Raw genomic sequence first — 25796 nt, 5'->3', positions numbered from 1 at the left:
ACACTACCTATGTGACTTAATCAAATTTATATAATGGTGATTCAATTCAGGTTTAACAAGAAATCCTGATATACAGTAACCTGGGCCTACTGGGGTTATGTGCTTGTATGTGGGGAAAATGGGCTACACAGGTATCTCCACTAGCGATGGGAGTTGCCTTTTGGCCCATCTATTGCCTCCTGTAATTTTTGGTAATGACACCAAAGACAGGTAAGACAGTCAAAGCTCCCTTGCGTGGTTCATAATGGATAACAAATTGGTCTTAGGCTACAGTCTGGCTAATAAGAAGACCTACTGGCCCTCCCTTGGAACTTACATTTGACTACATTCAAGGCCCTTGGGAACATGAGTGCGGTCAGTACTGCAGCCTGGCTTCACCCTGCTCCTCAGAGTCTGTTTTAGGAGCCTTGATTTAGTTGGTATGTGAGACCAATTGAATAGATTTGGTACTGACTAAGCAACCTGTTTGCCAGATTAATCAGAGTAGCCGACAGAGTGGCATACTGGCCAAGAACTGGCCAAGTCTGGCCAAGAACGTACCAGGTTGAAGAGTGAATTTTTGGAGGAGGCTATTCACTATGGCTCTGAGTGACGCTGCATACTTTCTCAGGATGCCAGGCCTATCTTTAACCAGTCCATGTCTCAGGCTGTGTTTACATTGAGCAGCCTTGAGGCATGAGGTAGCAACTGCCCTTGGACAAAGAACAGGATTGTTTCTGCTTACTGTAAAAGCAGTGGCTACCCCCAGTGTTCCTCTTCCATAACACAACACACTGCATGTGCAGGCTGCCATCAGTGGCCCTCTGTGTTGCTTTCGTGGGACTTAGAGAACTGGGGAACTGATGCAAACCAACCCGAAGCTCTGGCTACTGCTTTTCCTGTGAATAATAAAAGCCCTTTGCCTCTGATCCAAGCATCTTGTGTATTCTGTAGCATCCCATGAAACAGCAACAGGCTAACCTGTTAAATTATAAGTAGGGTGAACAGCACTCCCACTACTGGGCATATACCCTGAGAAAACCATAATTCCAAAAGAGTCATGTACCACAATGTTCATTGCAGCTCTATTTACTGTAGCCGAGACATGGAAGCAACCTAAGTGTCCATCAACGGATGAATGATAGAGAAGATGTGGCACATATATACAATGGAATATTACTCAGCCATAAAAAGAAACAAAATTGGGCCTCCCGTGAAGCCCCGTGCGGGGAAGGACCAGAACTCCGGGCGGGCGGCTTGTTGTTAACATGGCGGCGGGAGCTACCGGCACGTCTCCAGGAGGCGGCGGGGCCCACACCCGGAAGACGGGTCTATTTTTGGCCTAGGGTGGCGGCCGCTGCAGACCCGGAAGTCCGGGCCAGTTGCTGAATGAGGGGAGCCGGGCCCTCTCTGTGCCAGTCCCCCCGCGCCCTCCGCCCCGACCCGGGCCCTGCCATGTCCTTCTTCCGGCGGAAAGTGAAAGGCAAAGAGCAGGAGAAGACCTCAGATGTCAAGTCAGTTAAAGCTTCAATATCCGTACATTCCCCACAAAAAAGCACTAAAAATCCTGCCTTGCTGGAGGCTGCAGGACCAAGTCATGTTGCAATCAATGCCATTTCTGCCAACATGGACTCCTTTTCAAGTAGTAGGACGGCAACACTTAATAAGCAGCCCAGCAACATGGAGGCTGCTCATTTTGGTGACCTGGGCAGATCTTGTCTGGACTACCAGACTCAAGAGACCAAATCAAGTCTTTCAAAGACCCTTGAACAAGTCTTGCATGACGCTGTTGTCCTCCCTTATTTCATTCAATTCATGGAACTTCGGAGAATGGAGCATTTGGTTAAGTTTTGGTTAGAGGCTGAAAGTTTTCACTCTACAACTTGGTCCCGAATAAGAGCACACAGTCTGAACACGGTGAAGCAGAGCTCACTGGCTGAACCTGTCTCTCCTTCTAAAAAGCACGAAACTACAGCAGCTTTTGTAACCGACTCTCTTGACAAGAGACCGGAGGATACTAGCTCAGCCCAGTTGGAAGGAATTGACCTGAATAATAGAACTAGCAACGCTCAGAATCACTTGCTGCTTTCCCAGGAATGTGACAGTGCCCATTCTCTCCGCCTGGAAACGGCCAGGACTGGAGCTCATTGAGGTTCCGTGGAAACCCAGGAATCCTCCAGACTTATAGTAGCCAGTAGAAATAGTCCCTCTTCTCTACTAAAGGAATTATCAGGAAAATTAATGAAAAGTATAGAACAAGATGCAGTAAATACTTTTACCAAATATATATCTCCAGATGCTGCTAAACCAATACCAATTACAGAAGCCATGAGAAATGACATCGTAGCAAAGATTTGTGGAGAAGATGGGCAGGTGGATCCCAACTGTTTTGTCTCAGCACAGTCCATAGTCTTCAGCGCAATGGAGCACGAGCACTTTAGTGAGTTTCTACGAAGTCACCATTTCTGTAAATACCAGATTGAAGTGCTGACCAGTGGAACTGTTTACCTGGCTGACATTCTCTTCTGTGAGTCAGTCCTCTTTTTTATTTCTCTGAGTACATGGAGAAAGAGGACGCAGTGAATATCCTACAGTTCTGGTTGGCAGCAGACAACTTCCAGTCTCAGCTTGCTGCCAAAAAGGGCCAGTATGATGGACAGGAGGCACAGAACGACACCATGATTTTATATGACAAGTACTTCTCCCTCCAGGCCACACATCCTCTTGGATTCGATGATGTTGTACAACTGGAAATTGAATCCAACATCTGCAGGGAAGGTGGACCACTCCCTAACTGTTTCACCACTCCATTACGTCAGGCCTGGACAACCATGGAGAAGGTATTTTTGCCTGGCTTTTTGTCCAGCAACCTTTATTATAAATATTTGAATGATCTCATCCATTCGGTTCGTGGAGATGAGTTCCTGGGAGGAGGTGTCTTGCTGACGGCTCTGGGCTCTGCTAGCCCCACTGAGGACTCCCACCCCGGGGTGGCCGACAGCTCTGCCATGCAGTCTAGTGTGAAAAAAGCCAGTGTTAAAATTCTGAAAAATTTTGATGAAGCGATAATTGTGGATGCTGCAAGTCTGGATCCAGAATCTTTGTATCAATGGACGTATGCAGGGAAGACGACATTTGGAAGAGTTAGTGACTTGGGGCAGTTCATCCGAGAATCTGAGCCTGAACCTGATGTAAAGAAATCGAAAGGATCCATGTTCTCTCAAGCTATGAAGAAATGGGTGCAAGGAAATACTGATGAGGCCCAGGAAGAGCTAGCTTGGAAGATCACTAAAATGATAGTCAGTTATGCAGCAGGCACAGTGCGATCAGCCGCTAGAGAAGTCCACAAAGCTATGACTCAAGACCTGAGATAAAGGAAATCTGCTTTTGGAAAATAGGAGAACTTTTTTCCTTTGGTTGGATTCTTCCCCACAGCCAGTGAAAACAGCGCACTGTATTTCTTCTCACTGTTGTTCCCAAGAAAGAATGGCAGACAATCCTAGACTTCCACCATCGGCAGAGTGTCGCGTAGACACACCTGCACGTGATGATCACACAGTGAAAGTTGTAGAGACAGAGCGGTGTTGTTTACATTACTAGAGAATGACTAGTTTTCCAATGGCAATAACCCACGTGTGGAAGAGTGTTAGTCCACTGGGATAGGCAGGGGCCACATGCCATGGGAGACACAGAGGCGTAGAGCCGGTATTTGATGCACCTCCCTTGGTGGTGACCCACCCCAACAGCATCAGACAGCGGGTACCAGAGGGGCTTCGCTTGGTCTCCTGAACAGGCAGGTGAGTCGGCCCCTCAGGAGCCAGGCGGTGTGGTGCCAGCAGGTGGCTTTTCTTCCGGGGAGCGGGGTCTGCACAGAGGCGTTAATTTGGAAGGAAGCTAACGGGCCGTGGGTCAAGTCTTGGTGACGTTGTCCTCCCCTTTGGTGACAGTGTATGGTTTTCACGTTTTAATTGCTCCTGAGACGCAGTACTCTTAAAACCAGCTCCCCCGCTGCCGGAAGAGCGAGCCTCTGCGCTGCAAGTGGTAGGACTTGCTCCTCTGAGATTCTGGGCTCCGGTGACATCACCTCCCCTCAGAGTACTTGTGGAAAGGGATGTGCAACAGCCATCACTCCAGTTTTCCCCTGTGGCTCCTTGAACAAAATGTTTATTCCCAGATTGTAGAGTTTTTAAAAAGGTGGGGGGGCAGGTGTGGGGACAGAGAGGCACTCAGCTCTGACTCTCTCCTCTTCTTTGCTCTGCGCTGGGAAGTGTGCAGGTTGTGGCCTTTTTCTTCTGTCTGTGGGGTAACGAGAGGACCCTCCCTGCACGTCCACTTGGTCAGCTTCAGGGTCTGGACCTCGCTGCCATGGGCGGGGCCGCCTGCTCGGCCAGCACACTCCATGCAGGCGGTGCCCGCGCTGCCTCACCACACAGACTGTTGGAGGGACAGAACGTTCTCTTAGGTGTTACTGCTTTTGCTCAGACTTGGCAAAAAATACATATATACACATATGAATATATAATTATCACCTCTGTCCTTGAGAAAGTCTTGAACGAACAGAGAATTTATTCCACTGCAATATTTGGTTGTATAGACACGCACTGTTTCATCAACAGAAGCAGCAGAAAGGCTGTGTATGAGTTTTTGGTACTATGTACCACCTCTGTTATTCTTCTGAAGTGAAGTATTCATGTACTTAAACCATATTCTATTTAATTGTGTTTGATTTTAAAATATATATATGAATTATATTTAAAAAAAGAAACAACATTGATTTATTTGTAGTAAGGTGGATGGACCTAGAGTCTGTCATACAGAGTGAAGTAAGTCAGAAAAATATGTACCGTATGCTAACACATATATGTGGAATATAAAAAAAAAGATTGTAACAAACCTAGGGGCAGGACAGGAATAAAGACACAAAGGTAGAGAAGGGACTTGAGGACACGGGGAGGGGGAAGGGTAAGCTGGGATGAAGTGAGAGAGTAGCACTGGCATATATATACTACAAAATGTAAAACAGATAGCTAGTGGAAAACAGCTGCATAGCACAGGGAGATCAGCTCTGTGCTTTGTGACCACCTAGAGGGGTGGGATAGGGAGGGTGGGAGGGAGATGCAAGAGGGAGGGGATATGGGGATATATGTATACGTATAACTGATTCACTTTCTTATACAGCAGAAACTAACACAACAATGTAAAGCAATTATACTCCAATAAAATGTTTTAAAAAAGAGACATGTCCAGCTACAGAATAAAAATATAGAAACAGAGAACAAAATTGTAAGTAGGGTGAAATCTCTGACTCTGTACAGTTATTGACACACATCAATTATTTTCTCTTAGTAAAAGCTGGCATTTTAGAAACTGTAACTTGGCTACTAGAAAATTTATTATTAGCACGACATATTACCAAAGATTATTTTCCAAAGACTTAGCCAATAACACTACAAAAATAAAAAGCCCTCTGATTCCTGCGAATTTATCTGCATTTGTTCAAGTCCAGTGATAATTTCACTGTCTGTCTGAAGAACTAACAGTACTAAATCCAAAGCTCGGCGCCATGCCTCAATCTTTGGTGTAACAACATCATAAACTCTTGGAATCTGTTCCAGTTTATCTGAAATGTCTGAATTTAAAATCCCACCATTTAGTTTACTATATTCATTCCAGACGTAAGATGAAGGAGAGCCAGAGTCTGTAGCATTTTGTAGATGATGTTGAATGAATGTGCCAGCTTCAAATTCTGATGAGTAACTGGCAGTGTTATACAGGAGAGTTGAAAGGTACCTGTGCCATCCATTGGCCAGGCATTTTAGCACAGTCGGTCTGTACTGTGTCACAGATGAGGCCAGCCAAGAGGAAGTATTATGAAGCCATCCTGAACAGCCTTGGTTTCCTTTATTCACAGACTGCTCCACAAGAATCTGAAGATGGCTAAGACACAAAAATTCAACTGCGCCACCTCCAAGGAAGACCTTCTGCTCTTTTAGAGCATGATACAGACGATAGGCACAAGTCCAGAAGGTATCTTCTTTGGTTTGCATCTGGGCAGTGACTGGACTAGTCAGCACTACTGTAACCAAATTAATTCCTTCTGTTTTTAAAATGATTGCCGTTCTGTTGATCCGATCTGCAGCATCGAAGGGAATGCTTCTCCAGATGGTCACACAGACCCCACTGCCCACACAGTTTTCATTCACTTGTGTCATGTAGGCCACCTGCACTGCTCCTGAAGCCTCTGCAAAAGCCTGCATTACATTGCCATTCACTGATCCAATTACCAACCTCTTGCTGTCTGTGCATTTTTCGATTAAGCGTTCAGACACATTTCCTTGTGCCAGGACAAGGTTCACATTGAACTTGATTAATACCTGTAACACATGATCTGTCCACAGTTCTTCTGAGCCATCTTGCTGAACCTTCATGCTTTCTGATACTGTTTTAATACTTGCAGACTTATTAAATCCCAGATGGCGATAATTCTCTGTGAGATCCCCTTCAACAAGAACTACCCGAATAGGCTGATTCTGCAATTCCTTGATCAGAGCAGTACTAGATATTGATACAACAGTGATATATCCTGGACAGACACAAGAGAAAGTTTCAGGTAAACCCGGTAAGCAGCAAGTGAAGATTCTTGAAATGTCAAAGAGAAATGGCATTGAACAGCTGCCTTGTTGCATACCTGCGTTCTGATATTGTAGCCGTACTGCTTCGTCTACTAACTTCATGCTGCTGTGACCTCCGTGACTCAAACCCACCTCCAACTCCACCAAATCATCACATCTATAAATCTTGGGAGTAGCTGCACTAAGTTGTTCTAGAACTCCATCTGGCTTGCTTATCCATTGATTACCTGTCCTACTAAAATGTCTACTGTGGGTTAGTACTGACTTTCTGCAGCGGGTGTCTGCAAGCAGACTGTTTTTCAGAGTTTGAGGAGTTTGTGATGTGTTTTCATCTGCTTCAACCTTAGCCTGAGACCTAAAGAGCTGAGGTGATTTAACAGGTCTCCCAGAAAGACTGTAAATGGCCAAGGACTGAGAGGCAACATCCTTGAGATCACACTCTTTCTGTATCAAACCAGTACCTGAAGGGATTTGGAGAAAAGGGTATACGCTGACACTAAATGTTTCAGGTCCAGAAAATGTCTTTGTGTTAACCATACAGTCAAATACATTGTGGATAGGCACTTGAAGGGAAACTACCTCTTCAATGCATGAATTCAAGCCTTCTGACATTACAGACACTATTAATGAAATGGGGACACCCAAATGAAGACATTCTTCAGCAGCACTGCTCCACGCACCAACAAGAAACAAAAGAGTACTGGTTCCAGTTCTGTATGTGTTATTTTGTGCTTGAACTGCTTCACTGAGAAGTTGTCCCACTGCGCTGGTTAAATCCAAACTTTCAAGAAGCCTTACTGTTGAACTGATTAACACACTTTCATGACACTCTTCATCTATAATAAATTTGGATGATTTTACTGGGCCTAGGAAAGTTCTTCCTGTTTCTGCAAACGATGAAAGCTGTTGAAGTCCCATGTGCCTTCTTTTGTTTATGACCCTGCAAGCCATCACCATGAATCATCATCTGCAAATAAAATTAAAACTTGGAACTTTATTCAGTGCAATTCATGGTTATAAAAGAAAAGTAAGATACAGTCCCTGCCTTTGAGGAGTTTCTGATATATGTAGTTTCCATTAAATATGGTCAGTGCAATGATACAGCATTATAATGATATTAATGATAAGGGTATGGGTGTGTGGAGGAGGAACACTTCACCCAACAGGGGAAGTGGATCATGCAGGCAACAGGCAATATTTCCAGAAGAACACAATGTCCGAAATGAGTCTTGAAGAATAATTTGAAAAAATAATTAGCAAGTTGAAGGAGGTAGTAGTAAATGCACATACATGTGACAAAAATACAGTGCACTTGGGTAATACAAGTAATTTAGTTTCACGGGAATATAAAGAAAGTAGTGGGGAATAGTAAGACATGAAGCGTTAGAAGAGGAAAGGGGCTGGATCATGAAGGGCAGTATGCGCCACGTCAAACCTGACACTACTTATAATGGGAAACATGCAAGTGCTTTAAGGGGTGGAGATGAAGAAACAGCTTCATGTAGTGTCTGAAAGCATGTACTCTGAATCTAGAAGTCTGGGTTTGAACTTCTGTCTACTGCTTACTAACTGTGTAGCCTTCAGAAAGTTTCTTAACTTCTTTGCCCTGTTTTCATATCTGAAAAATGAGGATAATAACAGAATCTACTTCATAGGGTTATTACCAGGAGTAAATGAGTACAGTGCTTAGAACAGTGCCTGGCACATAGTGCTTTATGAGTACTTGCAATAACAATGATAAATTTATAATATAAAACTAAATAATATTAAAAATAAAATTAAGTAATATTAAAATTATTATTATTATTATTTATTATTAGTGTTTTGGATATATTACCACTCTGATAACAGTGTAGAGAACTGATTGGATGAGTGCCAGACTGGAGGCCATGGTTATCTAGATGAGAAATGTGGAAGAGGGATGGAGGTAAAGGATGGATTTAGCTATTGATTAGAATATAAAGGGGGGAAAAGTACTGTTTAAAAGGAAGTTCGTAGGCTTCCCTGGTGGCACAGTGGTTAAGAATCCGCCTGCCAACGCAGGGGACACGTGTTCGAGCCCCGGCCCAGGAAGATCCCACATGCCACGGAGCAACTAAGCCTGTGTGTGCACCACAAATACTGAAGCCCACGTGCCTACAGCCCGTGCTGCACAAGAGAAGCCACCGCAATGCGAAGCCTGTGCACTGCAATGAAGAGTAGCCCCCGCTCGCTGCAACTAGAGAAAGCCTGCATGCAGCAACGAAGATGCAACGCAGCCAAAAATAAATAAATAAATAAATAAATTTAAATTTAAAAAAGGAAGTTCGAGGGGCTTCCCTGGTGGTGCAGTGTTGAGAGTCCACCTGCTGATGCAGGGGACATGGGTTCGTGCCCCAGTCCGGGAAGATCCCACAGGCCGCAGAGCGGCTGGGCCCGTGAGCCATGGCCGCTGAGCCTGCGCGTCGGGAGCCTGTGCTCCGCAACGGGAGAGGCCCCAACAGTGAGAGGCCCGCCTACCGCAAAAAAAAAAAAAAAAAAAAAAAAGGAAGTTTGAGAGCAATCAGACTTTTTCCAGGTAATATTTCAGAATTCATATCTAAAACTAATAGGAAGAAGTTATAAGAGAAAAACTTCAGCCCAATAGAAAGAACTTTTTAACAAAGTACCCTCTAATTGAAAAGCTGTCTGTAATAAAATAACCTGTCTTGTGAGGTATGGGCTCTTAAAGCACTACAGCTAAAACTGTAGATAACATACACTTCTTTTCCAGCTCTAAGACTTTATTATTCTTCAAGTACATATATATACATATTTTAATATTTTTAAAAAATATATTTATTTATTTGGCTGCATTAGGTCTTAGTTGCGGCACGCGGGATCTTCGTGGCAGCAGGTGGGATCTAGTTCCCTGACCAGGGATCGAACCCAGTCCCCCTGCAGTGGGAGCGTGGAGTCTTAGCCACTGGACACCAGGGAAGTCCCTCAAGCATATTTTTTACCACAACCTTTTAAATCCAAAATATCAAAAAGCAAACAACTCTCGGAGTTTTTGCTTTTCCTCTAATGCTGGCCACAGCACTGGTAAATTTGTTCCTATAACGCCTAGAGTCATCCTTGATTCTGAAGAGCTCCACAGTTCCAGATACACCTTAGGATCAGCAGGAAGCCACAGCACCTGTTGCTCAAGAGTAGCTTCCTAGAGGCTTTCAAGGACTAAGGAGAAAAGCCAGTACAGTCTAAGAAAACATACAACAAATTGTTTGAACTCAGCTTCAAAACCTCTTTTGTGAAACTTTCAGTTCTGTAAAATAAAAATAAAACTCTTGATATACTCAGGTATATCCCTAGACAGCATCAAATTATACTCTAGACTCCAACAATCCTGAGACCCATCCTGTCTTACAGCTCTCTTATCTTACCATATTTTTGCTGTCCTCCACCCCATATTATCAATTCTCTACTTACCCAGTTTAAATTCCCATTTGTGGATTATAATCACTCTCTTGTACATAGACTCTCAAAGTCCTTGTCTCTCTTTTGGTTCATCTTACCTTGCAAAGCCACTAATCTTGATGAAATCCAACTCTCCATGTTTACTCCATGTTTACCCTGGGGCAGCTGAAAATAAACAGAAAAACACACACAACCACACTGACTGGTGTCATTTTAAGTTCATGACTCCACACTGTAAGTCGCCCTAAATACTGCCTGGCAATCTATTTTGTTAGTCCTTTTGCCTTTTTTTTAATGGTTATTGGGTTCTATTTTTAAAAGTTTCATCTACCCCTGAGTACAAAGGACATTCCATATTTCTTCTAAAAGCTTTATGGTTTTAGCCTTTAAAAAATTGAGGTAAAGTTCATATAACATAAACTTAACTATTTTAGAGTATACAATTCAGTGGCACTTCGAACATTCACAGTGTTGTACAACCACTACCTTTATCTAGTTCCAAAATACTTCCATCACCCCAAAAGAAAACTCCGTAGCCATTAAGCAGTCCCTCCCTGTATTCTCCCCGCCAACCCCTGGCAACCACCAAGCTGCTTTCTTGTCTCTGTGGATTTACCTATTCTGGATATTTCATAGAATCATATAATATGGGACCCTTTGTGTCTGGTTTCTTTCACTTAGCATAATGTTTTTAAAAAAATTTTTATTGGAGTATAGCTGCTTTACAATGTTGTGTTAGTTTCTGCTGTACAGCAAAGTGAATCAGCTATACGTGTACATAAATCCCCTCTTTTTTGGATTGCCTTCCCATTTAGGTCACCATAGAGGACTGAGTAGAGTTCCCTGTGCTATAGAGTAGGTTCTCATTAGTTATCTATTTTATACATAGTATCAATAGTGTATATATGTCAATCCCAATCTCCCAATTCATCCCACCCCCTCAGTTAGCATAATGTTTTTGAGGTTCATCCACATTGTAGTATGTGTATTTCATTCCTTTTTATGTATGTATGTATGTAGCTATCATTTTGTTTATGGACATTTAGATTGCTTCTACTTTTGTTATTTTAAAATTTTATTTATTTATTTATTTATGGCTGTGTTGGGTCTTTGTTGCTGTGCGTGGGCTTTCTCTCGTTGCGGAGATTGGGAGCTACTCTTCGTTGCAGTGTGCAGGCTTCTCACTGCAGTGGCTTCTCTTGTTGCGGAGCATGGGCTCTGGGCGCGTGGGCTTCAGTAGTTCTGGCTTGCGGGCTCTAGAGTGCAGGCTCAGTAGTTGTGGCGCACGGGCTTAGTTGCTCCTCAGCATGTGGGATCTTCCCAGACCAGGGCTCAAACCTGTGTCCCCTGCACTGGCAGGTGGATTCTTAACCACTGTGCCACCAGGGAAGTCCCCTGCTTCTACTTTTAGATTATCATGAACAGTGATACTAAAACATTTGTCTACAAGCGTTTGAGGACCTGTTTTCAATTCTTTGGGGGTACATACGTAGGAGTGGTCATTTGATAATTCTGTGTTTAAGTTTCTGTGGAACTGCCAAACTTTTCTGTAGCAGCTGAACTATTTTACTTTCCTACCAGCAGTGTACAAGCACTTAAATTTCTCCACACCCTTGCTGTATTAGTTTCCTAGGGCTGCTTTACCAAATTACCATGAATGGGGTGATTTACAGCAATACATATTTATTATCTCATGGTTCTGGAGCCTAGAAGTCTGAAATCAAGTTATCTGCAGGGCCATGCTCCTTCTGAAGGGTCTAGGGAAGAATCCTTCCGGCTTCTTCCAGCCTCTGGTTGTTCCCAGAGGTCCTTGGCTTTGGCAGCATAACTCCAATCTCTGCTTCCCTTTCACATGGCCTCTTAAAAAGACACCAGTCATTGGATTCAGGGCATGCCCTAATCTGGTATGATCTCATCTTAACTAATTATATCGACAAAGAAGTTATTTCCAAATAAAATCACATTCTGAGATTCTGGGTGGACATGAATTTTGGAGGGGGAACACTATGCAACCCAGTACGCACACCAACACTTCTGTTTTTTTGCATTTTTGTTTTATAATAATAGTTATCCTAGTGGATGTTAATGATATTTCATCGTGGTTGTTTTTCAAAAGATGTTGAACATCTTTTCATGTGCTTTTTGACCATTTGTACACCTTCTTTGGAGAAATATCTATTCAAATCTCTTGCCCATTTAAAAATTGGGTTGTCTTCTGCTTGTTGAATTGTAAGAGTTCTTTATATATTCTAGATACCAGCACCTTATCAAAATATGATTTGCAAATATTTTCTCTGATTTTGTAGGTAGTATTTTTCACTTTTTTGATAATGTACTTTGATGCATAAAAGTTTTTAATTTTAATGAAGTCTAATTTGTCTATTTTGGTGTCATATCTAAGAACACATTGCCAAATCCAAAGTTAAAAAGATTTAACCCAATTTTTTCTTCAAAGAGTTTCACCATTTCATATCTTATATTAAGTTAACTGATACATTTTGAGTTGATTTATGTATATGGTATGAGGTAGGATTCCAACTTGATTCTTTTACGTTTGGATATCAAATCGTCCCAGCACCATTCACTGAAGAGACTATTCTTTTCCCCATTGATTGGTCTTGGCACATCTCTGTCAAAAATCAATTGGCAACACATGTATGGGTTTACTTTTGGACTCTCAATTCTATTTCATTGGTCTATATGAGCATCCTTAAGCAAGGACCACACTGCTTTACTCTAGCTTTGTAGTAAATTTTCAAGTCAGGAAGTGTGAGTCCTCCGACTTTGTTCTTTTTGTTTTAGCTTTAACATTTATGTTTATAATTCATCTTAAGCTGATTTTTGTAAATGGTGTGGAGTAGGGGTTGTTTTTTCCTTCTTGGATATCCAGAATAATTTGTTGAAAAGATAAATTTAAAAAGACAAGACTGAGGCCTCCCTGGTGGCGCAAGTGGTTGAGAGTCCGCCTGCCGATGCAGGGGATACGGGTTCGTGCCCCGGTCTGGGAGGATCCCATATGCCGCGGAGCGGCTGGGCCCGTGAGCCATGGCCGCTGAGCCTGCGCGTCCGGAGCCTGCGCGTCCGGAGCCTGTGCTCCGCAACGGGGGAGGCCACAACAGTGAGAGGCCCGCATACCGCAAAAAAAAATAAAAAAAAATAAAAAAATAAAATAAAAAGACAAGACTGGCCTTTTGCTTTTGTTTTTCATTCCTAACACATTTTGGGAGCTTACTACGTATGAAGCAGTTTACATGCATTATGCAATGTAGCTCTCACAACAATAATATGATTAACTTATTATTGTACCATAATTAACACACACACATATATATAAATATACTATAATTAACCTGTTTTAATTATGTATCAAATGAAGAATAATTAAGTAATATATAAAATTTCATGGCTAGTAAGTAAAAGGTTGGAACTAAAACCCACATTTGTCTAATGCCAAAGTCCCATGTTATTATTACAATACCGCTTTCTGGCTGCCCCTCTACCTAGCATGATAGTAATTCACACTCTCTTTTGTGGAATCTTCCACTGCAATTCCCACTTTCAAGCCTTTCGGCCTTTTTCCAAGCCTTGTTTATACACTTAACATGGATATGCCCAATTTTTTTAAGGTGTCAGAGTCTCTGTTTATGGTTTCCTTTCTATACTATGTTTAAATCACAGCATATCACTGTACGAATGGAAAAGTCATAGAGAATTTAGAGCTAAAGGAATAAGTCATGGGTTATTTCAAACTTAGTCTGTATTTAATTTATGTGAAAAACGTTTCCCAGAGAAGGTATGAAATTAAACAAAACTAATCTACAAGCAAAAAGTCATATATAGCTGATTAGCAAAGTTAATATTCAAGAGATCTACCTCAACATTTCAAAAATCTATTCCAAGTTTCACCAGTGAATTTTTTTAAAAAAGTCTTAGCATTCCCAAGTTTAGAAGAGTTCCTAAATGATTATTTTGAAGAGATTACAATTCACTATAATTAACATAAAATAAAAACTCAAACAAGAATCCCTCTTAGAAGAGACTGAGTATTAAAAGGTAAAGACCGTAAAGAGAATGGTGAAATAGATCATTTCAAAGACGAAAAATACCTCTGGCAACTTTTCTTGGCACTGAACTGACATGATCTGATTCTTGTCTGCTATACGTCAGCACCAGTGTTTTCCACAAACAGCTCTCCGTTTCATTACTGGGATCCCTAACAACTTTATTTGCCACCTTAATGTTCCTTTAACTTTTTAAGTGTGTCATAGAAGAGCAGAGTCAGACTACTTGACTGAGATTTTTGACATCAGAAATAGCCTTCTTTTCCTAAGATCACGTCTAGTCTTGTCTAAGGTACTTGGCTTCAAACACTAAGATATGCAATGTGTTTCAGGAGTTGCATTTAAAAAAAATTAATATTTTCTGACAAGTATGATTAGCTACAAAACCAAGAGTTTGCCTATCTCCAGTCCATTCCCAATACAGTCTAATCATATCACTCCACTGCTTAAAAACCTCCAACTTAGAAAGTAAAGCTTTTACTCCTTTGACTGCCACAGGAGTCCCTTTAAAAAATTAACTGAAATGTTTTCACTCCTTGGCTCAAATATCTGCAAAGCCTTCCCATTTGACTCGAGTGGAAGTCAAAGTCCTTACGATGCCCTAATAACCTGCACTCCTCCCTGTTACCTCTCTAACTCTTCTACTACTCTATCCCTTGACCACTCTGCTCTGGCCTCCTTTCTGTTCCTGGAACATGCAAGGCATGCTTCCTACCTGTGTTTCTGTTCTACTTCTTCCCTCTTTCTGGGATGCTCTTCCCCAAGAAATCTATTGTCTCGCAGCTTTATATAATTATGCAAATCTCCCCCTTTCAACGAGGCCTATCCTGAGCATCCTATTTAACACTGCAAACTCCTCTTTTCCCTTTACATTCTGGATTCCCTTTATTCGCTCTAATTTCTCTTTTCCCACAACATTATCACCTTATAAAATAGTACATACTCTACTTATTTATTTACTATTTATTGACTATGTCCCTCTGTTGGAATGTAATTCCCAGGAGGGCAGTTTTAGTCACTGACATATCCCATATGTTGATAACATTGTCTGACACATTGCAAGTACTCAATAAATATTTGACAATGTGGTTTTCACCACATTTATTAGCTTACATTTAAGTACAGAACTGAAATAAGACTAAACAGATGCCATTGTCAGTATTCCTCCACCATAAATTTAAGGTTCTACCACCTCTGGAGTCGACATGCTTGCTATTTGGCACTGCCTTGGTTGAGGCCCTTTAATTGTTTCCAAAATGGTTCCTCCTTCATATGGTTGTCAGAATTATCTTTGAAAAGCACAAACCTAATCGGATCACTCCACTGCCTAAAACAACTATTCATCTTAGAAAATAAAGTCTTTACCTAGGTAAAGGTGTCCCATAATCTGACTTCAATCTAATTTATAAGGCTCATCTTCCACCTTTCCTTATAAACCCAATGATCTAGTCACACTACAACATGCATTTACGTTCATTTCTGCACATACTATACTCTGATTTGAATATCCTATGCTTTCTTCACCTTGGCAAATGCTATATATCTTTCATGACCCAAGGCAAATGCCACATTTTTGATACAGCCTCCTCCAATGCCTCAAGGAGAAGTAGCACCTCCTTCCTGGGCTGCCAAAGTACTGTCTACACACATCTGCTAAAGCACTTAGCACCCTGAATTAAAAATACTGTATTTATGTCTGTGCCTATCTCCCCCACTACTCTGTGGGTTCCTTGCTTTCATTAATCTTTATACTCTACACTCAGTTCCTTTCAAACCCACCCAATACATGGCATAGTACATGATATGTAGAAAGCATTAAATAAATTTAGTAGATTTAAGAGTGATAATAGGTTTAACATTTTTCCAGATTAATATTATTAATGTTCTATAGTAAAATTAGATTAGTAACAGCTATTTTTCAAGACTGAGTACTTCCGCTCCCCACAGATACACCAGAAATACAGCTACACGTGGAACAACTCCTACAGAACACCTACTGAACGCTGGCAGAAGACCCCAGACCTCCCAAAAGGCAAGAAACTCCCCACATACCTGGGTAGGGCAAAGCAGAGAGATTCCCGCACAGAGGAGCGGTGCCGAGCGGCACTCACCAGCCCGAGAGGCTTGTCTGCTCCCCCGCCGGGGCGGGCGGCGCTGGAGCTGAGGCTCGGGCTTCGGTCAGAGCGCAGCGAGAGGACTGGGGCTGGCGGCGAGAACTCAGCCTGAAGGGGGCTAATGTGCCACAGCTAGCCGGGAGGGAGTCCGGGAAAACTCTGGAGCTGCCGAAGAGGCAGGAGACATTTTCTTCCCTCTTGGTTTCCTGGTGCGCGAGGAGAGGGGATTAAGAGCGCCGCGTAAAGGAGCTCCAAAGACGGGCGCGAGTCGCGGCTGAAAGCGCGGAGCCCAGAGACGGGCGTGGGAAGCTGGGGCTGCTGTTGCCGCCGCCAAGAAGCCTGTGTGCGAGCGCAGGTCACTGTCCACACCGCCCTTTCGGGAGCCTGTGCAGCCTGCCACTGCCGGGGTCCCGGGATCCAGGGGCGGCTTCCCTGAGAGAACGCACGGCACGCCTCGGGCTGGTGCAACGTCACGCCGACCTCTGCCGCTGCAGGCTCGCCCCGCACTCCGTGCCCCTCCCTCCCGCCGGGCCTGAGTGAGCCAGAGCCCCCGAAGAGGCTGCTCCTTTAACCCTGTCCTGTCTGAGCGAAGAACAGACGCCCTCCGGCGACCTACACGCAGAGGCGGGGCCAAATCCAAAGCTGAGACCCAGGAGCTGTGAGAACAAAGAAGAGAAAGGGAAACCTCTCCCAGCAGCCTCAGAAGCAGCGGATTAAAGCTCCACAATCAACTTGATGTACCCTGCATCTGTGGAATACATAAATAGACAACAAATCATCCCAAATTGAGGAGCCAGGAGTCAGTGCTGTGCCTCTGAGGTGGGAGAGCCAACTTCAGGACACTGGTCCACAAGAGACCTCCCAGCTCCACATAATATCAAACGGCGAAAATCTTCCAGAGATCTCCATCTCAACACCAACACCCAGCTTCACTCAACGACCAGCAAGCTACAGTGCTGGACACCCTATGCCAAACAACTAGCAAGACAGGAACACAACGCCACCCATTAGCAGAGAGGTGGCATAAAATCATAAAAAGTCTGCAGACACCCCAAAACACACCACCAGACGTGGACCTGCCCACCAGAAAGACAAGATCCAGCCTCATCCACCAGAACACAGGCAGTACTCCCCTCCACCAAGAAGCCTACACAACCCACTAAACCAACCTTAGCCACTGGGGACAGACACCAAAAACAACAGGAACTACAAACCTGCAGCCTGCATAAAGGAGACCCTAAACACAGTAACATAAGCAAAATGAGAAGACAGAAAAACACACAGCAGGAGAAGGAGCAAGATAAAAACCCACCAGACCTAACAAATGAAGAGGTAATAGGCAGTCTACCTGAAAAAGAATTCAGAATAATGATGGTAAAGATGATCCAAAATCTTGGAAATAGAATAGACAAAATGCAAGAAACAGTTAACAAGGACCTAGAAGAACTAAAGATGAATCAAGCATCAATTAAAAACACAATAAATGAAATAAAAAATACTCTAGATGGGATCAATAGCAGAATAACTGAGGCAGAAGAACGGATAAGTGACCTGGAAGATAAAATAGTGGAAATAACTGCTGCACATCAAAGTAAAGAAAAAAGAATGAAAAGAACAGAGGACAGTCTCAGAGACCTCTGGGACAACATTAAACGCACCAACATTTGAATTATAGGGGTTCCAGAAGAAGAAGAGAAAAAGAAAGGGACTGAGAAAATATTTGAAGAGATTATAGTTGAAAACTTCCCTAATATGGGAAAGGAAATAGTTAATCAAGTCCAGGAGGCACAGAGAGTCCCATACAGAATAAATCCAAGGAGAAATACACCAAGACACATATTAATCAAACTGTCAAAAATTAAACACAAAGAAATCATATTAAAAGCAGCAAGGCAAAAACAACAAATAACACACAAGGGAATCCCCATCAGGATAACAGCTGATCTCTCAGCAGAAACTCTACAAGCCAGAAGGGAGTGGCAGGACATAATTAAAGTGATGAAGGAGAAAAACCTGCAACCAAGATTACTCTACCCAGCAAGGATCTCATTCAGATTTGATGGAGAAATTAAAACGTTTACAGACAAGCAAAAGCTGAGAGAATTCAGCACCACCAAACCAGCTTTACAACAAATGCTAAAGGAACTTCTCTAGGCAAGAAACACAACAGAAGGAAAAGAACTACAATAACGAACCCAAAACAATTAAGAAAATGGGAATAGGAACATACATATCAATAATTACCTTAAATGTAAATGGACTAAATGCTCCCACCAAAAGACACAGACTGGCTGAATGGATACAAAAACAAGACCCATATATATGCTGTCTACAAGAGACCCACTTCAGACCTAGAGACACATACAGACTGAAAGTAAGGGGATGGAAAAAGATATTCCATGCAAATGGAAACCAAAAGAAAGCTGGAGTAGCAATTCTCATATCAGACAAAATAGACTTTAAAATAAAGACTACTAGAAGAGACAAAGAAGGACACTACATAATGATCAAGGGATCGATCCAAGAAGAAGATATAACAATTGTAAATATTTATGCACCAAACATAGGAGCACCCCAATACATAAGGGAAATATTAACAGCCATAAAAGGAGAAATCGACAGTAACACAATCATAGTAGGGGACTTTAACACCCCACTTTCACCAATGGACAGGTCATCCAAAATGAAAATAAATAAGGAAACACAAGCTTTAAATGATACATTAAACAAGATGGACTTAATTGATATTTATAGGATATTCCATCCAAAAACAACAGAATACACATTTTTCTCAAGTGCTCATGGAACATTCTCCAGGATAGATCATATCTTGGGTCACAAATCAAGCCTTGGTAAATTTAAGAAAATTGAAATTGTATCAACTATCTTTTCCGACCACAATGCTATGAGACTAGATATCAATTACAGGAAAAGAGCTGTAAAACATACAAACACATGGAGGCTAAACAATACACTACTTAATAACGAAGTGATCACTGAAGAAATCAAAGAGGAAATTAAAAAATACCTAGAAACAAATGACAATGGAGACACGACGACCCAAAACCTATGGGATGCAGCAAAAGCAGTTCTAAGAGGGAAGTTTATAGCAATACAATCCCACCTTAAGAAACAGGAAACATCTCGAATAAACAACCTAACCTTGCACCTAAAGCAATTAGAGAAAGAAGAACAAAAACATCCCAAAGTTAGCAGAAGGAAAGAAATCATAAAAATCAGATCAGAAATAAATGAAAAAGAAATGAAGGAAACGATAGCAAAGACCAATAAAACTAAAAGCTGGTTCTTTGAGAAGATAAACAAAATTGATAAACCATTAGCCAGACTCATCAAGAAAAAAAGGGAGAAGACTCAAATCAATAGAATTAGAAATGAAAAAGGAGAAGTAACAACTGACACTGCAGAAATACAAAAGATCATGAGAGATTACTATAAGCAGCTCTATGCCAATAAAATGGACAACCTGGAAGAAATGGACAAATTCTTAGAAATGCACAACCTGCCAAGACTGAATCAGGAAGAAATAGAAAATATGAACAGACCAATCACAAGCACTGAAATTGAAACTGTGATAAAAAATCTTCCAACAAACAAAAGCCCAGGACCAGATGGCTTCACAGGGGAATTCTATCAAGCATTTAGAGAAGAGCTAACACCTATCCTTCTCAAACTCTTCCAAAATATAGCAGAGGGAGGAACACTCCCAAACTCATTCTATGAGGCCACCATCACCTTGATACCAAAACCAGACAAGGATGTCACAAAGAAAGAAAACTACAGGCCAATATCACTGATGAACATAGATGCAAAAATCCTCAACAAAATACTAGCAAACAGAATCCAACAGCACATTAAAAGGATCATACACCATGATCAAGTGGGGTTTATTCCAGGAATGCAAGGATTCTTCAATATACGCAAATCAATCAATGTGATACACCATATTAACAAACTGAAGGAGAAAAACCATATGATCATCTCAATAGATGCAGAGAAAGCTTTTGACAAAATTCAACACCCATTTATGATAAAAACCCTGCAGAAAGTAGGCATAGAGGGAACTTTCCTCAACATAATAAAGGCCATATATGACAAACCCACAGCCAGCATCGTCCTCAATGGTGAAAAACTGAAACCATTTCCACTAAGATCAGGAACAAGACAAGGTTGCCCACTCTCACCACTCTTATTCAACATAGTTTTGGAAGTTTTAGCCACAGCAATCAGAGAAGAAAAGGAAATAAAAGGAATCCAAATGGGAAAAGAAGAAGTAAAGCTGTCACTGTTTGCAGATGACATGATACTATACATAGAGAATCCTAAAGATGCTACCAGAAAACTACTAGAGCTAATCAATGAATTTGGTAAAGTTGCAGGATACAAAATTAATGCACAGAAATCTCTGGCATTCCTATATACTAATGATGAAAAATCTGAAAGTGAAATCAAGGAAACACTCCCATTTACCATTGCAACAAAAAGAATAAAATATCTAGGACTAAACCTACCTAAGGAGACAAAAGACCTGTATGCAGAAAATTATAAGACACTGATGAAAGAAATTAAAGATGATACAAATAGATGGAGAGATGTACCATGTTCTTGGATTGGAAGAATCAACATTGTGAAAATGACTCTACTACCCAAAGCAATCTATAGATTCAATGCGATCCCTATCAAACTACCAATGGCATTTTTCACAGAACTAGAACAAAAAATTTCACAATTTGTATGGAAACACAAAAGACCCCGAATAGCCAAAGCAATCTTGAGAACGAAAAATGGAGCTGGAGGAATCAGGCTCCCTGACTTCAGACTATACTACAAAGCTACAGTAATCAAGACAGTATGGTACTGGCACAAAAACAGAAATATAGATCAATGGAACAGGATAGAAAGCCCAGAGATAAACCCACGGACATATGGTCACCTTATCTTTGATAAAGGAGGCAGGAATATACAGTGGAGAAAGGACAGTCTCTTCAATAAGTGGTGCTGGGAAAACTGGACAGGGACATGTAAAAGTATGAGATTAGATCACTCCCTAACACCATACACAAAAATAAGCTCAAAATGGATTAAAGACCTAAATGTAAGGCCAGACACTATCAAACTCCTAGAGGAAAACATAGGCAGAACACTCTATGACATAAATCACAGCAAGATCTTTTTTGACCCACCTCCTAGAGAAATGGAAATAAAGACAAAAATAAACACATTGGACCTAATGAAACTTCAAAGCTTTTGCACAGCAAAGGAAACCATAAACAAGACGAAAAGACAACCCTCAGAATGGGAGAAAATATTTGCAAATGAAGCAACTGACAAAGGATTAATCTCCAAAATTTATAAACAGCTCATGCAGCTCAATAGCAAAAAAACAAACAACCCAATCCAAAAATGGGCAGAAGACCTAAATAGACATTTCTCCACAGAAGATATACAGACTGCCAACAAACACATGAAAGGATGCTCAACATCTTTACTCATTAGAGAAATGCAAATCAAAACTACAATGAGATATCATCTCACACCAGTCAGAATGGCCATCATCAAAAAAATCTAGAAACAATAAATGCTGGAGAGGGTGTGGAAAAAAGGGAACACTCTTGCACTGCTGGTGGGAATGTGAATTGGTACAGCCACTATGGAGAACGGTATGGAGGTTCCTTAAAAAACTACAAATAGAACTACCATATGACCCAGCAATCCCACTACTGGGCATATACCCTGAGAAAACCATAATTCAAAAAGAGACATGTACCAAAATGTTCATAGCAGCCCTATTTACAATAGCCCGGAGATGGAAACAACCTAAGTGTCCATCATCGGATGAATGGATGAAGAAGATGTGGCACATATATACAATGGAATATTACTCAGCCATAAAAAGAAATGAAATTGAGCTATTTGTAATGAGGTGGATGGACCTAGAGTCTGTCATACAGAGTGAAGTAAGTCAGAAAGAGAAAGACAAATACTGTATGCTGACACATATATATGGAATTTAAGAAAAAAAAATGTCATGAAGAACATAGGGGTAAGACAGGAGTAAAGACACAGACCTACTAGAGCATGGACTTGAGGATATGGGGAGGGGGAAGGGTAAGCTGTGACAAAGTGAAAGAGCGGCATGGACATATATACACTACCAAACGTAAGGTAGATAGCTAGTGGGAAGCAGCCGCATAGCACAGGGAGATCAGCTCGGTTCTTTGTGACCGCCTGGAGGGGTGGGATAGGGAGGGTGGGAGGGAGATGCAAAAGGGAGGGGATATGGGAACATATGTATATGTATAACTGATTAAATTTGTAAAATAAAAAAAAATAATAATAAAATTAAAAAAAAAAAAAAAAAAAGCTTTGTCACTCAGAAAGTTCTCCAAATCAAAAACTATGAACTCAATTTGAATCCCAGCTCCACCACCTTCTATCTGTCTGACCTCGGACAAAAGAAAACTCTGTTTCAACTTCTTGTTCTATACGATGGAGATCATAATACCCACACCACATGGTTGTTTGAGAAATTACATGCAGTAAAAGTCTAAAATGCCTGGTGTACAGTAGGGGCACCACCAGTATCACAATACTTTGTCTCTTTAAACCCAGGACATAGTCAAGCTTCTTCAGCCTCGGACAGAAGTGCATCCTGCAACCTGTCGTTGCCCACTCCCTATACACACACTCACCTAGATGCACACACTTAAACACACATACTCATTCACATATACAAAAACACGCTCACACACATGCACACACTCATGCTACACAAATTCACAGTTACACATTTACACTTACATAAACATGTTATATACACATGCACACTCACACAGGTACACATACACACTCACACACCCACATATACTCATGCACACATTTACACACTGACACATGCACACGCAGACTCACACACACACATTCAAATTCATGGCCTAGAATGGGCGGCTGTTCTCCCCCACTATCCCTTAGATAATCCTCCTAAATGATCTTGGAGGAGAAAGCAGTTTCTGCCTAGAAACATCACACAGAAGAGATTGTTCTGACTCTGTCCCTTGGGTCATAATGTATTTCACACCAGGCTGTGCAAATTATGGACCATTTGCTCACGCTGTTTTAGTATTAACAAATCCAGGCTGATCATCACAATTTCCCGGAGACTTTTATAAGAACACATTCGTGGGTGCTACTGCAGATCTACTGAATCAGAATATCCAGGGCTGGAGTCCTGGGATCTATATTTTTTAAAGATTCCTGTATGATTCTAATGATCCATCAGATTCAAGAACCACTCATTTGATTCTTGCAATCACTCTGCATGCTGGCTTCAGATGGAATAATTAATCCATTTCATAGACAAGGAAAGTGAAGATGGGTGAGATTTGACCAAATGACAAACCAGTGAGTGGTAGAGACAAGTCCAAAATGGTTTTCTGACTCGTAGTTCATTCCTGCTGGTAACCAGCTGCGTGACTGTGGAAAAGTCACTTAGACTCTCTGGGCTTTCATTTCATATATACAGTTGAGCTAGAACTCCAGGCTCCTTACCCCTACAGAAGTATGGTAAGAATAATATGAGTGAAGTGAGGGAAAAAAAAAAAAAAAAGACTGAGTACTTCCTACCTAAGACCTAGAAACTTCAATCTGAGCCTATAATTGAAAAATCATTTTCACTAGAAGTTAATGTCCCAAATATAAAAGCCTAAATCACAGAATGATGTAAAAGCAGGTGAACACACCACGCAGCCTTTTAGTTGCCATAAGATCAAACTTGATCCAGGAGAGCCTAAAAATTAGAATTGTTTCTACATATTTGGTCATTATTCATTTCTGGTCTCAGAAATCCTTTTAATATTAGTAGTAAAGAAGAAGTATATGTCCTTGAAACTAATCAAGAGTAACTTTCTCAGTGAGATTAATGGCCTGAAGAATCAATATACTATAATTAAGTGACTGAATATTTTACTTAATTCATGAACTATCTTGAATTTGCATCATTTTAATTTCCACTGGGGTAACTTTACACAGAAAAATAACTTCTAATATTAGAATAACTTTACCTATTTTCCAGAATCCTAATGAGGTTTTGTTTTGGGTTTTTTTTTAAAAATCAATTATTACAGTGCTTGGGTGTCTGCCTGGTATATAATGTGAGCAAGAAAGGATGATGGTTTTGGAAAATGTGCCATGTTTCATATAACTAAAGTAGGAGAAGTGACTTGGGAGACTACTTCAAGAATGTACTTTGCACATTTTTCTTTCCTTACCTTCAAGGAGATAAGTGGGATAAAGGGAAAAACCTAGGCAAAACTTAATGTTCTTCCTGAATCCACTGTTGGAGAATCCAGTATGATTTTTAGAAAATAAAGTACTTACTCTAGAGAAGGCACTGTAGGAGGCATAAAAAAGAGCCCTGATGTCTAAGCGATTAAGCGTTAGAAGTTTTAAGAGACTATCACCTCTTCATTCCTACCACCTCAGTCCTTCCCCCTCACCCTTTAGCTGGTGCCGGACTAGATTCAGAACTGGTTAGAACCAGCAAGTCTGGCCCTTTGGCCAAGAATTTGCTTTGATTTACAGCAGTTATATGGGCATCTGAATCTCGACAGTTACTGAGTCAAGTAGATTTTCAGGCTACCTGTGTCGGACTCAGTGCGGATCTATGCTGGATATATTTGGAAAACAGGCCAAATCTTGGGATTCAACCAATTGAACGGCTGTGGGTGAGAATGTCGGGGACGTGGAAGTCTGATGGTGATTATGGGTGGGTCCAAAGTCCAATCCAGCAAATAAACGCTACAACACTGGTAAAAACTCTTTCCTATGCAGGGAGTCTTCATGTGCATCCTAAGACCCGCACTGCCCCCGTGCCCAAACCACACCCCTCCTGTAAAGAAATGCTGCCTAGGGCTTCCCTGGTGGCGCAGTGGTTGAGAATCCGCCTGCCGATGCAGGGGACACGGGTTCGTGCCCCGGTCCGGGAAGATCCCACATGCCGCGGAGCGGCTGGGCCCGTGAGCCATGGCCGCTGAGCCTGCGCGTCCGGAGCCTGTGCTCCGCAACGGGTGAGGCCACCACAGTGAGAGGCCCGCGTACCGCAAAAAAAAAAAAAAAAAAAAAAAAAAAAAAAAAAAAAAGCAATGCTGCCTACCAGGCCAGAATCGCTGTGAACCAAGGAGGAGGGAAGTCGCTAAAGGCCAAGCCCCAGGCACTGTCGAGGCTGAGGGATGCCTAGCGGCGCAAGGTAAGGGCAGTCCCCTCCGCCTCTGGTAATCCGGCCGGTAAACCGAATCTGGACCAATTCACCGACCCACCAGGCTCTAGAGTCTCATCCCTTCCCCCAGCCCCAAGAGGTTAGAAAAGCAAACAGTATCTCCCCACATCTCCGTCAAAGACTTAGCAGTTGGTAGAAGCACCTCGCTACGAACCTCGCTCTTTTCTCCATCCCTACGGGAGGCTCCAGTTCCCCGAAGTTCTGCCTGGCACTGGGACGCCAAAACGCCCGGGGGAAGAACCTTCCCTTCTGGTTCGCGTTTTGCGCAAGTGCGCCGCGGGCC

The 25796-nt window shown here is 41.9% G+C and overlaps 2 protein-coding genes across 3 annotated transcripts; one reads left to right on the top strand and one right to left on the bottom strand.

The window, feature by feature from the left end:
* Positions 1 to 374: 374 nt before the first annotated feature.
* On the bottom strand, positions 375 to 25796 carry BBS12 (Bardet-Biedl syndrome 12). Of its 2 annotated transcripts, XM_060105703.1 has the most exons (4): positions 25668 to 25796; positions 10145 to 10211; positions 6668 to 7578; positions 375 to 6562 (listed from the first exon to the last, which is right to left on the bottom strand). In XM_060105703.1, the coding sequence occupies exons 3-4, from the start codon at positions 7566 to 7568 to the stop codon at positions 5427 to 5429; spliced, it is 2037 nt and encodes a 678-aa protein (XP_059961686.1). In that variant the 5' UTR covers positions 7569 to 7578; positions 10145 to 10211; positions 25668 to 25796; the 3' UTR covers positions 375 to 5426. The 2 variants fall into 2 exon arrangements, with proteins under 2 accessions (XP_059961686.1, XP_059961675.1); XM_060105692.1 differs by having other exon boundaries at positions 375 to 7578.
* Positions 1234 to 3528, top strand: LOC132494504 (A-kinase anchor protein 10, mitochondrial-like). The gene is given in 3 exon segments (XM_060105704.1): positions 1234 to 2517; positions 2520 to 3283; positions 3285 to 3528. Coding segments are annotated over 3 exon segments (1965 nt in total). The 5' UTR covers positions 1234 to 1368; the 3' UTR covers positions 3337 to 3528.

This window comes from Mesoplodon densirostris, chromosome 1 (genome assembly GCF_025265405.1).
Source record: "Mesoplodon densirostris isolate mMesDen1 chromosome 1, mMesDen1 primary haplotype, whole genome shotgun sequence".
NCBI lineage: Eukaryota > Metazoa > Chordata > Mammalia > Artiodactyla > Ziphiidae > Mesoplodon > Mesoplodon densirostris.
Note: the sequence above shows the minus strand (reverse complement) of the source record. Positions and strands in the feature narration are given on the sequence as shown.

Excerpts from the sequence above, each read along its gene's own strand:
- BBS12 (XM_060105692.1), bottom strand. The coding sequence starts at position 7,568 with ATGGTGATGGCTTGCAGGGTCATAAACAAAAGAAGGCACATGGGACTT.